The following is a 16,487-nucleotide window of genomic DNA, read 5'->3' on the forward strand; positions in this document are numbered from 1 at the left end:
ATTAATCCCATTCATGAAGATCTACCCTTAAGACCTCATCTAATCTCGGTTACTTCCCAAAGGCTACACTTCCTAATACCATCACTCTGATTTCTACATAGGAATTCAGGGAGGTACAAATATTTAGTCCATGCATGACACTATTCGCTACCACGGATTCATGCAGGAATGAGTGTTGGCAAATTCCTAGAACGTATCTGTAATGGTTATTTATTTATTTATTTATTTATTTATTTATTCATTCATTCATTCATTTATGAGAGACACAGAGAGAGAGAGGCAGAGATGCAGGCAGAGGGAGAAGCAGGCTCCATGCAGGGAGCCCAATGTGGGACTCGATCCCAGAACTCCAGGATCACGCCCTGAGTCGAAGGCAGGCACTCATCTGCCAAGCCACCCAGGGTCCATGTAATGGTTTTTAAAACTGAATTTGGAAGCCAATAGTTTGGGCGATGTTTCTTAGATTGTCTTCAAATAAAAATGCATTACTTTGAAGGATAAAGTATCTCCAGCATGATCCAGGCCTTACAATAAAATTTCCTAAATGGAAGCTGTGAAGAATAACAGGTGTGACACAGTTCAGAACCACAGTGGAAGAGAGATCCACAGTAACTTCATAAGAAAATGTAGGGAGGAGTATACATTAAAATATTTGTGGTTTCAGGTTTGTATAAAGTAATCATAGAGGATGAATGATCTGTTCTTGAAGTGTTGACATGAGGTCACATGCCTTCATAGAGATCTACAAGATGTGGTTAGGTAGGATCAATGAATGGCACCTCATTTTCATCACATTTTTTAAAAGATTTCTTTATTTAGTTTAGAGACCGAGAGCGTGGGCAGGGGGCAGGACCAGAGGGAGAGGGAGAGAGAGTCTCAAGCAGACTCTGCACTGAGCACAGACCCTGACCCAGGGCTCGATCCCATGACCCTGAGATCAGGGCCTGAGCCGAAACCAAGAGTTGAATGCTTAACCGACTGCTGCATCCCAGCACCCCGATTTTCATCAGATTCTGAGAGGTATATGAACACAGTTTAAGATTCTTTCTCCTAAAATTGGTTAGTTCTTACTAATTTGTACTGTCAGTTTTCTTCTTTTAAGGGATGTGACTTTAAAAGATCTGACAAGTGACAGTCCTGTGGGCCAAGAGATATAGCCCCTTGATCCCTCCGGCTCTGAGGGATCTGAGGATCAGGCTGGAGGAAAAGCCAGGCCGGGAGCCCCCTACCCAACCCCCCACCCCTCAGGCCCCTTTGGAGTCTCCAGCACCGCCCCCCCCATGTGATAAATGTCCCAGCCCCATGGGTTATGTTGTGCGGCCAGATTTGACGTTAGCCGTCACGCCCTGGCTGGGTGTTTGAAGAAAGTGCCTAAATGCTGCTGAGGCTGACGGGGGCAATAGCAGCAGAGGCTGGTCTTTGAAAGCCGGCCGCCGGGGCAGGGAGAGCAGGTGAGGAGACCGGCTCCGCTGCAGCTGTTTCATGTCCACCAGTCCAGGTGGTGACCCGGAGTCTGTGGCGGGGTCAGGGCTGCCGCGCTGCGTGAGGGGTGGCCGTTTCCTTTGCTTTCTCTGGGGGTGAATGTGTGCGTATGCTCTCTTCACACCTTTTTGGGAAGCAGAGAGAAGGCTGGGGACGAGGGCGGGCTCGAGTGGAAGCCGAGGGACCTGGGCTCGCTGCTGCCTTGCCTCCCCTTGTGTCCCCCTAAAGAGAAGCACGGTTCACAAGGAGGTTCACATCCCAGGCTTCAGAGTGACAACAGCATGTCCCATAGCCTACCTGGACAACGCCTGTGGCCATTTCAATTTCGAAGCACATGATTAGACATGTCATAAAAATGTACAGTTAAAAAAGAAAAAACATACAGCAAAAACCATGGGTCTTGGTTGACCTCTAGCCAGAGTGCTCCTGGGCCACGACAGTGACAAGTGTTCCTGAAAGACTGGGTCACCCCAATGGTGTTTTAAAGGAAAATATAAAATTACCTGGTGCTAGAAGCATACTTTGACAATTTGTCTTTAACAGAGTGTCTATGGGGCACCTGGTGGCTCTGTTGGTGAAGTGTCTGGCCTCTTGGTGTTGGCCCAAGGCCATGGTCTCAGGGTCCTGAGATCGAGCTCCTGGTCAGGCTCTGTGCTCAGCTGGAGTCTACTCATCCCTCTCCCTCCGCTCCTCCGTTCTACTCCCTCTCCCTCTCTCTCTCTCAAATAAATGAAATATTTTAAAACAATAGTAATAGTTGTTAATTGGATTTAAATAAAAAATCTTAAAAATATAAAAGAAGATGTCCACCTATGTCTTGAGTGGAAAATATTTAAAACAAAATGAAAAGCCAACACTTCTAGTTGTAAATCTTCCTCTTATGGTGACTTAGAAATTATGACTTATTCTGAATGCATCCAAAGAAATATCCTGAAAACGCAACTAGTTAGATCTTTGAAACAAATTGTTCCACTTCATATTATAAGAAGCTAATTGCTATTGAGTTGTTGCCAGAGGCACTGAACAGAGAAACATGAAATAAGTGCCGTGATGAATAACGTGTCGATAAATAGATCATAATGCACCTTTCTTTCAAAGCTGTGGTACCTATTAATTTAATTACTTCCACGCATTAAGAATAAAGGCAGCGGTAAACAGGGTGTTTTCACGGAGTTTGCGGAGTGTGCTGGAGGGGGAGGAGAAGGGCCCTGGGCTGGAGTCAAGGCTTCTGTGCGCCAAGGTGGAGGCGGCGGTACCGGTACCGGCCGGTGTCGGGCCTTATTACGCTTTCGGGGCTGCGGCTGCTTCTTATTCCCTTCGGTTCCCTTAAATCTCGTTTGCTTTTCACAGGAGGAAGACGGGGGCAAGGACAGCGGAGAGGACGCTCTTGTGAATCCCGGCAGAGGCCGCGCCACAAACCACATAAGGAGGAAGGAGCCCCAGGTTCCCACCACGACCCACTACAACCACGCGGGGACCCAGCACAACGAGGCCAAGACCCACCGGCCCCCAGCGAGGCCCGGTGTGCGCCCCACCTCCCAGTGGGCCACGGCGCCCGCCCCCCGCGGAGGGGCCCCCTGGACTCCCCGGAGCGCCGCCCGCCCGCCGCCTCCCACGCCCGGCGGCCGCCCCCAGACGCCGGCCGCGCCTCCGCAGCTGCACCTGCCCGGGCCCGCGGGGTCGGGCGCAGAGGCCCCCGAGGCGTCCGCCGACCTGGGCGAGGACGAGGGCCTGCTGACCGCGCTCGGGCTGGCCCCGGGCGCCCACGACTCCTCGGGCTCCAGCGCCGCCGCCGCGCCCCCGCCCGCGCCCTCGGAGGACAGCGGGCCCCCGCCGGCCGCGCCCCGGGCCCCGGCGCACCACGGCCTCGCCCCCCGGCCCGCGGGGCCCGCGCCCGGGGAGCCCGCCGCGTCCGGCTCCGGGGCCGAGGAGCCCCCGCCCGACGCCGCCTCCGACGCAGGCGGGGCCGGCTCCGCGCAGCCCTCGGCCCCGCGCCCCCCCGCGACCCCCGGCGCGCACGGGCCGCCCCCCGCCAGCGCGGCCTCGGCCCCGACGGCGCCCCCCGGACGGCAGGACCCGGGCCCCCCGCGGCCCCCCGCGAGCGCGGCGCACCCGCCCAGCACGCCGCCCGGCCCCCACGGTGAGACGCCCGCCCGGCCCGCCCGCGCTAGCCCCAGCCCGGCCCGCGCTCGAGCCCCCCCGCTGCTTGCCGGCCGGACCCGCAGCGCCAGCCCTGCCGCTTCCAGCCGCGCCCCGGCCCCGGCCCCGGCCCCGGCCCCGGCCCCGCATGCCGCGCCCTGGGACGCCGCCGCCGCCCGCAGCCCGCCGCCCCCGGAGCCCGCCGCCGCCGCCGCCGCCGCTTCCCCGACGCTTGCGCTGCCCGCAGCCCCCGAGCGCGGCCCCGCGCCCCCCGCGCCCCCCGCGCCCCCCGCGCCCCTGCTGCTGCCCCCGCCCGGCGCGTCGGGCGACGGGGACGGGGACGGGGACGGCGACGCCGACTGGTCGGGCGCCCCCGCGGACAGCGCGCTCCCCGCCCCCGACGGCCGGCCGGGCCCCGCGATGCCGCGCGCCGCACCTGTGCCCCCGGGGCAGGCGGGGCCGCGCGCGGAGGCCGACGTCGCGCTCCGCCCCGAGCCCGCCCCGCAGGGGGTGCCCGGCGCCCCGGAGGACGCCCCGGAGGACGCCCCGGAGGACGCCCCGGAGGACGCCGTCGGGGTGCGGCCCTCGCGGGCCCCGGCGCAGGCCCTCGGGGCGGCCGGGCCGACCCCTGCGCTGGGCGCCGCCCCCCGCGAGCCCGCTGCTGCCCCCGCCCCCGCCCCCGCCCCGCCGCCCCTCTGCGAGCCGTCGGCCCTCCCCGCGGAGCCGCTGCAGCCCTCCCTGCGGGCCCCCGAGGGGCGCGCCGCGCTCACCACCGCCCCGCCCGCGCCGCCAGAGCCCCCGACCCCGACCCCGACCCCGACCCCGACCCCGACGGCCGGCAGCCCAGGGCCGGGGCGCGGCGGGGCCGCCTCGGGGGGAGCCGCGTCCGCCCCCGGGGCCCAGGGGCCCGCCGCTAACCCCCAGGGTTCAACCGCTTCTCATGCGAGTGAGATCTCCCTGGACCCGCTGTGGCCTAGTCGCCAAAGTCCGCAGTGGGCTCCGTCCGTGCTCGGCGAGGAGCCGCTGCCCACGGCCAGGCTGCAGGTGAGCCATGCGCTCGCCCCGGGCGGAAGGCGGGCACCTGCTACCCCGGCCTTACCGACAACTGCAGCACTGAGCACACTCACGAGCGAGCTCGTATATCCCCATGAGGTTCTCACCTCCACCGAGGGGTCCCTGGCCGACGAGGTGTTGGCTGGGGCTCCAGCCTCCACGGCCAGTCTGCAGGTGAGCCATGCGCTCGCCCCGGGCGGAAGGCGGGCACCTGCTACCCCGGCCTTACCGACAACTGCACCACTGAGCACACTCACGAGCGAGCTCCTATATCCCCATGAGCTTCTCACCTCCACCGACGGGTCCCTGGCCGACGAGGTGTTGGCTGGGGCTCCAGCCTCCACGGCCAGTCTGCAGGTGAGCCATGCGCTCGCCCCAGGTGGAAGGCGTGCACCTGCTACCCCTGCCTTACCGACAACTGCAGCACTGAGCACACTCACGAGCGAGCTCGTATATCCCCATGAGCTTCTCACCTCCACCGACGGGTCCCTGGCCGACGAGGCGTTGGCTGGGGCTCCAGCCTCCACGGCCAGTCTGCAGGTGAGCCATGCGCTCGCCCCAGGTGGAAGGCGTGCACCTGCTACCCCTGCCTTACCGACAACTGCACCACTGGGCACACTCACGAGTGAGCTCCTATATCCCTATGAGCTTCTCACCTCCACCGACGGGTCCCTGGCCGATGAGGTGTTGGCTGGGGCTCCAGCCTCCACGGCCAGTCTGCAGGTGAGCCATGCGCTCGCCCAGGGCGGAAGGCGTACACCTGCTACCCCGGCCTTACCGACAGCTGCACTACCAAGCACACTCACGAGTGAGCTCGTATATCCCGATGAGCTTCTCACCTCCACCGACGGGTCCCTGGCCGACGTGTTGGCTGGGGCTCCAGCCACCGTGTCTGACTCACCTGTAAGCACCCGTCATTCTGTTCCCTCAGGAAGTGTGTACGCTTCCATCACAGCTGTCCCCGCCGGCACACAGAGCCCTGTCCCCACAACCAAGGTGCTCCTTCCTTCCAAACCAGCTTCCGGGCAGATCCCGAGTGCCGGGGCTGATGCTGGTTTAGTGGGTGGTGGTGATGATGGGGATTCTGACGATTACGACGACGACGACAGGGAGAGAGACGGCCTGGCCGTGAGCAGGTGTATGTGGTGCTCCCCCTATAGAGAATCCCAGGAAAGGGTAACGAGCGAGGCAGACACCCGAGAGGACAGTCGTGTGGATCAGGCCGCCCTGACCTCAGGGTCACTATCTGAAAGCTCTGCGGAAGACAGTAAAGGCACAGGGGTGATAGCAGACAGTCAGGCGGACCCGCACAGAGGCGCTGAGAAACCCCCGCCAGCGCCCGAGCCGCCCCAAGAGCCCCGGAGCGGGAAGCAGGAACAGGAGCCTCAGACGGGGAAGGCCCGGCCTCCTCGCCCCCCGGAGCCCGGAGCATGGGCCGTGGTTGCCGGTGACGAAGAGAGCGGCTCAGGGCACGCCCTCGTGGATAACCTGAATGACAACGACACCTCCACAGATTTCAGTTTTCCAGACATTAATGAGAGAGATGTGGATGGGGGCCTGGAAGCAGGTGACTCAGAAGTCCCCCCCAGATCCCCTCAGTCCTCCGCGCCGACGGTGACTAGCAGGCACTCGGAAGTATTCAACATTTCAGAGGCAGGTTAGTTCTGGATCCGAGAGATAGACCGAGGTGTGGTGGTTTTCTTCCTCCAAAAATAGAAAAACCATGGAAGGAGGCAGTGGTAAAGTGGCACATCGTTTTGTTTTTGAATCAAGACATTCGACATATCAATTTACTGTTTTTAAAGTATTGTCTTACTCATTTCAAACGAATACTCGACATGTTTTGGTAGCAGAGAGAAAGAAAACGTTTTTTATTTATTCTAAATTTTTCATATTCTTCAAGATGCCAGTTCCATGTAGGAGCAATTATGTGTGTGCAATGCATTTTTAGTATACTGCCTTTTAAATGATAGACTGGAGTGCGCTGTTTTTGGACAGTTTAACTTTCATATTCACTTATGTTCTAAAGTAAGATGTGATCTAATCTCACTGAATGATAAAGTGGATGATTAAATTCTGATAGTAATATGACAGGAACACCTCTCTGACCCACCCCATGGAAAAGATACGATAGTCTGCACATCCACGTCAGCCTGGGGAGCTTTAAAGGGTTCTGTTGCTGAGTTTTGAGAGTTAATGCTAAGATCTTTTTTTTTTTTTAATTTTTTCAAGTCGTCTTTGTTTGGTTACCCTAATGTTGCCTAAAGAGGGCAGTGTGAACTAACAAGATACGTTCTACTTTGGACTTGCAGTGATTCGCCTTTCTAAGAAGTTAGAGAATGGCATTAATATGCATAGTCTGTATAGGTATTGTATGACAAGATGTAAAACACTAGAACATTCTCTGTAGAAATGCACTTCATTTGTTAATGTATTTTATGCAAATTAGTTTATTGGCCAGCTGTTTCTCTGAGCAGATTACCTGCAACGTATATAATACAGATGTTTGTTTTAAATACCAATGGGGAGAAAGGGAAATTCAATACCATTAAGCATATGAAATACTAGATAATTTCATTGAGTTGATCGTAGGAATTTTATAGTTTGTTAAATTTTAAGGCATTTTAAAAATTAACAATGAAAATATTTAAATCTCAACATAGTAAGTCAAAAGATAGTTTAAGGTACCATCTCGTAATCTTATTTCATAGGTGCAGATACTTATAAGCCATATCATAGACACCAGTCTCATTAGGACATTTTTTCTCTTTGTTATTTCCATCCTTTGAATTAGTTGTATATTTTTCTTTCAGTGCAGCAGCAATTAAAAGTTTGTACATTTTGATAGAGAAGTTTTTCTACATTCTGACTTGATACCTATTTAACATTGCATTCCAGTTTAAACATTACACTCTGATATGTGAGAATGAATAATGAATCCATAGGTCACCATATTCATTAGTGTTGCCATATATATGATTGTTATCTGGCTTCAATTATAGTACATGGTTTTTTTAAAAAAAATTATTAGATTTATTTTAAAGACATATTAGGAATTCATCCTTTTTTTTTTCTTTTTTCTATCTTACTAGGTAGTAACATCATCAGTATGTCCTTGCTAGATTATGCTGTTATGGAGAAACTATATATATTGCAAAGTGCCAAACCTAGAATTATCGATTAAAACTTAGTAATTTCTTATCAGTGCACTAATGTGATTAATTATGAAGAGTATGTTCTCCCACTGATGAGGAGGAAACAGTAGGAATATAACTTCCAATATTACCAGGTAACATAATTAATGGAGTAATAAGATCAAACAAATTAGGGAAAAATTCTTGTCTACTTTTAATACTGTATCTGTCTTATAAAGTAATTGAATATGCCTCCTTATCAAATGCAACAGGCTAATTCTGAAACTTATTATTTTATTATGCACTTCTAGAACATAGAATAACTTATGAGACATGCTCCCTAAAACCAAGTAGATGAGGCAGCAAATATGAGTATCTGCAATTTATGGAGGCATAAACTGAGACCCAGAGATACTAAATTACTTGATTCAGGTCTCAAAGGAAGTTAACACAAAACTGAGACTGGAATCATGTGTTGTTGGTGTCCATCTCTTAGAGACTATTCTTTCATCATTGAGGACAATAAAATATATATGATGCTCAATTTGTAATGCCAAAATTATACTGTTTTCTTTTAAAAGTGTATTTTGAAGTATTAATCTAATTTATGTTTACTAGTCATCTGTTGGAAGATTATTGTCCTATTTAGGTAACTCATATATGCTACTGAACCATATCAAAATAGGTATTTTAGTCTCAACTGATGAATCTAAAGATCAATACCAGTAGTCGTTCCTCACTGCAACATGTAAAGCAACCAGTTGATCATGCTTCTTTTTTTTATAAATATATTTTTTGAATTTTATATATTTTATTTTTTAAGATAATCTCTGCATCCGACGTGGGGGTTGAACTCATGACCCTGACATTCAGCACTAGCAGACACTTAGCTAGCCAGTATTATCTATATTTTCATGTAGTATCTCATCTCGAATAAAATACCTGAGTTTCCTAATATGTAATTACCATGGATTTATCATTCTGACTCCTCAGTAAAAAGGTTTATTTTAAAATCAGGCCTCCCAGAGAACTTACGAGTAAAGTCTGTATCACAAGATTTTATATGTGTGCATGTGTGTATATAGTGCATGTGTATAGTGAGTGTGATATATATGGTAATTTGTTACATATTTTATGTGTTCTGTATCTTACATATATATCACATATGTGATCAGATCTATCTCATATATACGTATGCATGTACGTATATAAGTGAGATATGTATTTACATACATGCATATATATACACACCTATGTGCATATTTCTATAAATATTTGTGGTCACGTAATTATATAAGCTCACGTTGTATATAAAGTAATGTACATTATTGGTTCTTAAACATTAATGTGGATCAAAATCACCTGGAAGACTTGTTAAAACACAGATTTCTAGGCCTTACCCACAGAGTTTCCAATTCAGCATATTTGTGATGGTTGGCATGGGGCCCCAAACTGGCATTTCTAACAAGTTCCAGGTGATGCCAATGCCAATATTCTGGGAACCACATTTCAAGAATGAATGATTTAGATAATGATATTAACTGCCATTTGTAATTTCTAGGTACCAGGGACTTTACGAAGTGAATTATTGCATTGTTTAGCCTCAAAATGTCCATTTAGGTAACAATATTATAGTCAAGAAAAAAAAAGTGAAGACAATTATGTATTAAAACAAGATCCTTTCTTAAATTTTATAAAGAAACTTTCAGTGCATTCACCATCAGATTATTTAGGCTTCTAGATGAGCCTCATCACAATGTGTAATGACCAGAGCATACGATTAACAGAATAGAAACTAAAGCTTGGGTCTCTCACAAGAATATTAACTACAGCTGAGGGATCAGTTGATTTACAGTATTCCCAATTTTTACTCAGTGTTATGATTTTTTAAGTCACACCTTTGGATTCTACTCTTTTCTAGCAAATGTATCCATAGTTAGAAGAACAAATGTCTAGGGAAATTTGGGTGTCCTTTGTCTACGGATACATTTCTTCAATCAATGGATTAAATTCTTGACCCTTTCTGCTTCATCTTTCAGAAGGAAGCCACCATTTTAAATCTGAAGCACTCTGCCGTTAGGTATACTTCAGGGCTGTATTTGTGAATTTATTACTCCCAAATTTGTTCTGAAATCTTTAAATTAAATCGATTCCCTTTGTCTCATATCAACTAAAGTGAGTTGCTTGGCATAAAAGCACCTCGTGTGCCAGGTGTCTAGAAAGCAATATAGACTCTCGGGGGGCACGTCAGTGTGGTTCTTCCAGAACTTCTGCAGGCACACGCTGAGAGCTTTAACTCCGTAGCAGTGTCAGCATATCACAGCAGAGCACTTGTAATGTCCAGTTGCCCTGGTTCGCCACTGCACATACCTCGAAGTAGAAGGGAAGCATTGTGACCGGCCGCAGATACGCTGAAGTTCTGAAACTCTTTTTAGCAACTTGGAAGGATTGCTCCAGTTGCAATGATTTCAAAAGTGCTAGAACGATAATGTACCCAACTGGTCACAAAAATAGTCATTTGCTGTCACTTTAAGAGAAACCTATATTTAAATTTTTAATAGTTTTCTGGATTGAATGGTTATCTTAATGTACGAAGGGTTATTCCAAGATTCCCTCTTTATGGAATTATTAATTGCTCCTAGCTACCTACTTAATTGCAGGATCAGAAACATTTTATTAAAATTACACTTGGAAAAATCAAGATGATATATGGTACAGTAAGTCGCATTGTTTTTCCTGGTCATTTTATTTAAAAACTGGATCGTTTTCTTATTTTAATACTTCTGTTTTCTTTTTAGCAAACCTTTCAAGGCAGTGTTATGCTCATTTCTTGCCACAGCACCCGTACCTAGGTGCCAGTCTCTGCTCTGATAGCCTGCCTTACTTTTTAAACCTTGTTTTACTTAAACCGGCTTGTAAAGGTAGACATTTTTTTATTTGAAATTGTAAAGGTAAGCAACAGCAATGAAGGTTGCGATTACTCGGTTGAAAAATGTTGTGACTTTTTCTTAAGCTTCAATATCAACTCTCTCAATTTTCTCCAACTACAGAGGCCAGTAATAGTAGCCATGAGTCTCGTATTGGTCTAGCTGAGGGGCTGGAATCCGAGAAGAAGGCAGTTATACCCCTTGTGATCGTGTCAGCCCTGACTTTTATCTGTCTAGTGGTTCTTGTGGGTATTCTCATCTATTGGAGGTAAGTTGAGTGCTTGTTGTAGAAATGTGCTTCATAAAGCTTAGATTTTGCCTGTTTTTTGACCTGAAACTTCTTCAAAGCATATTTATGATTCTTGTTACTTGATAGGTACCGTTAATTTATGCATCTACCATTAACTTAACTGTGAATACAGTGATTCTGTAAATCCAGAGACCTAATAAGCAAAGATTTGGTTGTTCTTCATACTTCCATGAAACAACTAAAGTTGAAATGGAGGAACTCTGGCTTCAGTTAATATTGAAGACCGTATTTCGACAGTGTATTTTCATATTAATCTAATTAACATTCAAACGTTATCGTAGCATTTAAGGTAAATCTAAGCTTCTCCGCTTAAATGCTCCAGCTGTTACAATCTCAAAAGCTATTGTCTAGAAAAACGTAATTTTTGATACAGTAAAAACACAGTTTATTTACAATAGTGGATTTTATACAAGCTGCGCATCAGCAGCATGCTAATAACAAAAAGAAGATAACCCATACACAAAAGTAAAAATCAAGCAAATAAAATATGAATATAATAAGAAAATAAAGATGATGACTATATTAAGATGCATGGGATTTTAAAGTTACTTATAATTTGCTTTGAGGATGAAATATAACTTTGCTGTCATCAATATCCTTTCAAAACTTTTTTTTTTTCAAAACTTTTAAAGGACAAAGAAAATTGCACCCATCATAAGCTTCCTGTCCCATAGCAAGCAGAACACACTGCAAATTAGGGGGTTTACTGGGGAAGCCGTGTAAGTCAGTCTAACTATTATAACCGTGTCCTGGAAAACAAAACCTTTATGACGATATAAGGAATCATAGCCTGGTAATTTCTTCCTTTGTTTTAAAAGAGACTTTTGTTCAAAGGCTCTATAATTAATTCCTTTTTGTTTAGCAACATTTTTCTACAAGTTCATATGACCATTCTTGATGCGTTATTCTAAACTATATTCTCTCAATTTATTCAAAATTATTTACCGTGTTTATGGACTATTTCCTATGTGTATAGTACTATGTTGACTACTGTGGAAAATATAAAAAATGAATGAATGAATGGAAAGTGAATGAGTCACTATGGCTGAGAAATGTATGCTTATTGAGGACTTCCCATGAAAAATTTATAGCAAACTATATAGAAGCGTACACATGACAACTGAACTCTAACGGTGGGAGTGGTCAGAGAACAAGGGGTCTCGAGAGGCCAGGATGACAGTAAATGTAACAGGTAGGGCTTGCGTGCCACAGGACCCAGGTGGAGGTAAGAGAGCAGCATTCAGGCAGGGACCCCGCCGGTGGGAGCAACAGGAAGCAGGGGTCGTGAGCGCCTCCGACAGTGACGTCTGGAGCACGCGGTTGCATGTAGTTGGACGTCGGTTGACTAGAGCAGAGCGTTTTCATGACCACCTGCTTCCTGTCTGGCCACCTTTACAGAAGAGAGTAAACCGCAGAGTACGGAGAACAGATCCTCCTTTTGCTATGATATAGGAGTCGGGAGGCTATTTTGTCCATAACGTGACGCAAACAAAGCTGCTCTCTTAACTGATGCCTGTAGTTTCTGGGGACTCTTTTTTTTTTTTTAATAGAAGATTCCATGCTCAGCAGAGTAGCATGAACGCAGTGCACAATCCATAAATGTTTGCTCAAAAAGAATTCATATTGCTTTTCTCCTTACTCCCCACTGGATTTGTTGGCCAAACTTTATACCAACATCGATTTTGTGTTTGTTCAGATTACGGGTTTTTATCTCATCTGATTTTTCCCTGCCAAACCAATTTTTTGAAGTTAATTGGAATTAGAGTAAATTTTTTAAAAGTGAGATGGAAAATACACCCAAATTCTACTTCATAATAAATGGTGTTAGAATAAATTTCTAATAAAAATTTCAGATGGCTTCAGTTATGATGTTGAAATAATTAGAATGAGGATTTTAATCTTTGTTACTTAATATTTCAAGTTTACTTTTTGCAAATTTGAAAGTGTCTTATTTAATATGATTTGGTATTTTATGGAGAATTAAAATCTGTAATGGTTTTTATGGTCTATTAATAATGGGTCATCTCATCTGTATTATGTGAAGAAGAAAGAAATTGCCAGTTGAAAAATATTAAGTTGACCTTCACCAATAAGATGTTTCTCTTTTCCTCACAAATAACACTTTCGGTACCTTGAGTAGAATGCATTAGCTTAAAATCTGAGCACTCTTGACGATTTTATGTATATATTTTATATCTATCATCAAACACTCTGATAAAATTTGTCACTCTTTTTACTTACCCATTTAAAATTTAACATATTTGTCCTTTTCACATCCATTTGAAATGAATTCACTTCAAAATGTAACTTTTTAGATCAGTAATACACCAGGGGTATTAGTTGGTGAATCACAAAATGACAGTGTTAGTAAATTCTTCACGGTTTTTGTGAGATATTCAAATTCTGATGTAGACCCGTGTGATTTCACTAGCTAGTATGAAAACATTTTAGACCTTTGTGGAAAGAAGTCCTAATAGTGACTCAGTCCTTATGAGATTTTCTGAGCCGATATATTTAAAGGCTATATTTAAAGCCGATATATTTATATTTTTCTGACCTAATTTCTTAGGAGAAAAAATAATTGTAAAGTGGTACAATGAGTCTTTTCTTTTGTCTCTTCACCTAACTCAAGGCAGTCCCCTAGGTTTTGTGTAAAACTTGGGAGAAAGCATGTTGTAGCAGGAAGACAAGAAATGTTAGAGGTGAGGAAAGCTGGGTCCCTTTCCCGGTTCTGCCTGCCATTTGTTCTGCGGTCTTGGACATGTCACTTATCCACCTATGAACTGGTTTTCCTCTCTCTACCATTTTGGGGGAAGGTTCACTAGATCATTTCTAAGACTGCAGTCAGACCTTCTTTAGGGTTTCTGTGATGCATGCAGCATAATGAATAAATGTGGTTCTATTTGTGTAAGGATCCAAAAAAAAAAAAAAAAGGAATAATAATTACACATTTCTAGCTCTTAATTCTAAATACTGTGATGAAAAGGTGTAAATCAAATAATCAGATTAACATTGATTGATAGGACCTATGTCTACAAGTTTAAAACAGTCATCACTTTTTTCATCATGGCTGAGTGATAATTAGCAAGAGACATAGTTATCAACACTTAGCACATAGACGTGAAGACGTTCGCTGCTTGTACAGAACAGATGGACTATAGATATTGAATCTTGTCATACATTAAATAATATGCCTTGAAATTATTTTCCAGATGTTTTAAGGTAGGATTTACATGAGCCAAATCATAAGTTTCTAAGTTGCAAAATGACGTCAAGATGGAAGATTTTCAAAAAGTTCTTTTTAAAGAAGACAAAGGGCAAACTTTTGGGAGCTTTTTTTTAACAGTTGGAACCTAAAAAATACCAAAGGTATAATCAACAAAATAGCACTCCATCAAAAGCAAAGGAGTATGGCAAAGAACTTTATGTAGATAGTTGTTTTAGCTTTGGGGAGTGGGAAGAAAAGCAATATGAGTTCTCTCTTGATCTTAAATTCAAATTTATGAGTCACTAAGGATAGCTACCAACCCAGAATGGAGGCCTCCGGTTACCATGCTGCCTCCGGGAGAGTGTCCCTTCCGGGATAGAACTGCACTATCAAGTATACTGAAGCAATATGTTATGATCGTCATCAAGAACTTATCCTACACTATCTAAATTTTAACTTTTCCAACTTACAGAGTTTTTTTTGGTATGATTTTATAATACCCTTTTGTTGCTTGTTAATACAAGTAACACCATTGGACCATATTTGCTTAAAGCAACAAATATTTACATAGCTTACATAGCTAAAAAGAGTAGAGCTGGTATTTGCACAGATGATACAATGAACATTAAACATAGTAAAGCCTAATACCAATAAGTTTTAATTTACCTTTTTCTGTTCTGTGAGGTCCTGCCTTCTTCCCATTTTCTCAGACCCATCCTCTCTCTATCCACCTATCCATCCATCCATCTTCCTCTAGTTATATATGTTTCACCTCCTTCTCCCAAATGTTTTGAGATTTTAAGTTATCCCATTTGAGGCTCAGGTAGGCAAGAAGTCTAGGATGCAGCTGAATTACCTGTGGTTGGTGAGATTTAGTTGCTCCTGGAAATCCATCTAAACATTCGACATTTAACACCTCTTGTACTCTTGGCACTGTATTCAGAGATGGGTTTACAGAAATCAAAAGACATGGCCCCATCTTTTAAAAAATGTAATGAGGATATAGGCACAAAACAAATATATTGCAAAATCATAACCCTAGCTACCAATTAATAAAGTTTTTTTTAATTATGTAGAGTTCAGGAAGTGAAGGTCATCCTTGGATTACTTAACCATATTTTTCAAAATAGTCTTTGTCAAGGTGAGGATGAGTGGAAGTTTGTCTTGAGTGCAGTGAAAACAGAGAAATGGGAGTGTTAGAGGCTACTTAGGATTGAGAACCTTTATCACAGAGAAGATACCACCGAGCTGTCTTTAAGGAGGTTAGTATTTCCCTGGCATATTCACGAGTGAGGCATTTTGATCAGGAGAAGCAGAGTTTTTTTAAAGATTTTATTTATTTGTCTGAGAGAAAGTGTGCGCACAAACAGAGGGAGAAGCTGGCTTCCTGCTGCGCAAGGAGCCCAAAGTGGGACTTGATCCTAGGGCCCTGGGCCATGATCTGACCCAAAGGTAGACGCTTGACCAACTGAGCCACCCAGGCGTCCCAGGAGAACCATGTTTTAAAGCAGGGGAAAGAAACCCTGAGTGAAGGCAGGACAAGGCATGTTCAGTGATCTGCAACTTGTATTATTGGAGTATAAACTTCAAGGAGAAAGTGAAAACAAGTGAGGGCCATAGAGGGGTAGCATTTAAGTGCTGAAAGATCTTAGGTACCAGTATCTAACAGTCAAGTGCAGAAATAGAACCAATATGGCCAAGTAACAGGAAGATAGATTTTTGGCTTAATACCAAAAATATCAACAGTAAGAGGCATAACAGTGGAACAGTGGGTACCATTTAGAGATACTTAGAATGAGTTCTCAGTTAGCATGAGAAAGAAATATCTAGTGACTCAAGGTGACTCATAAAGCAGTGAGGTCCTTGTCACCAGAGCTAATCTTTATGTGTCAGATTCTTAACATCTGCTGTGATATTGCACGAGGTCCCCTAAGACATTTTACGACTTGAAGATTCATTGAAAAATAAATAGAAACCCTTTTCCTAGCCTTGGCAATCTACATTTTAGAGGAATCAAAGAGATTTAACTGTGATCCTGAAAGACGTATCAAACCCAGTGTTTTCCTATCAGTGTGTCTGGACATGCTCCATCTGTGGCTGCACAGAGACCCCAAACTTCCCCTGGAGTCTCTGCTCCAGCCTGCTTGCAGGGGTGCTCAAATGCAGACTTTCAGCTGGGTAGTTTCTTTACCGTGAGACCTGTGGCCCTCATCCCTCCCGTTCTTCATGGTCGG

At 45.7% G+C, this 16,487-nt stretch overlaps 1 protein-coding gene across 1 annotated transcript in view; it reads left to right on the forward strand.

Annotated features, from left to right (window-relative positions):
- The window catches only part of PTPRZ1 (protein tyrosine phosphatase receptor type Z1), a 172,476-nt gene that overhangs the window by 124,253 nt on the left and 31,736 nt on the right, over window positions 1-16,487 (forward strand). The window contains exons 12-14 of the mRNA XM_041727517.1: window positions 2,833-4,400; window positions 4,464-6,331; window positions 10,859-11,003. Coding sequence (XP_041583451.1) covers window positions 2,833-4,400; window positions 4,464-6,331; window positions 10,859-11,003 — 3,581 coding nt within the window. The remainder of the gene's footprint in view (window positions 1-2,832; window positions 4,401-4,463; window positions 6,332-10,858; window positions 11,004-16,487) is intronic.

Source organism: Vulpes lagopus, chromosome 13, assembly GCF_018345385.1.
Source record: "Vulpes lagopus strain Blue_001 chromosome 13, ASM1834538v1, whole genome shotgun sequence".
Taxonomy (NCBI): Eukaryota; Metazoa; Chordata; class Mammalia; order Carnivora; family Canidae; genus Vulpes; species Vulpes lagopus.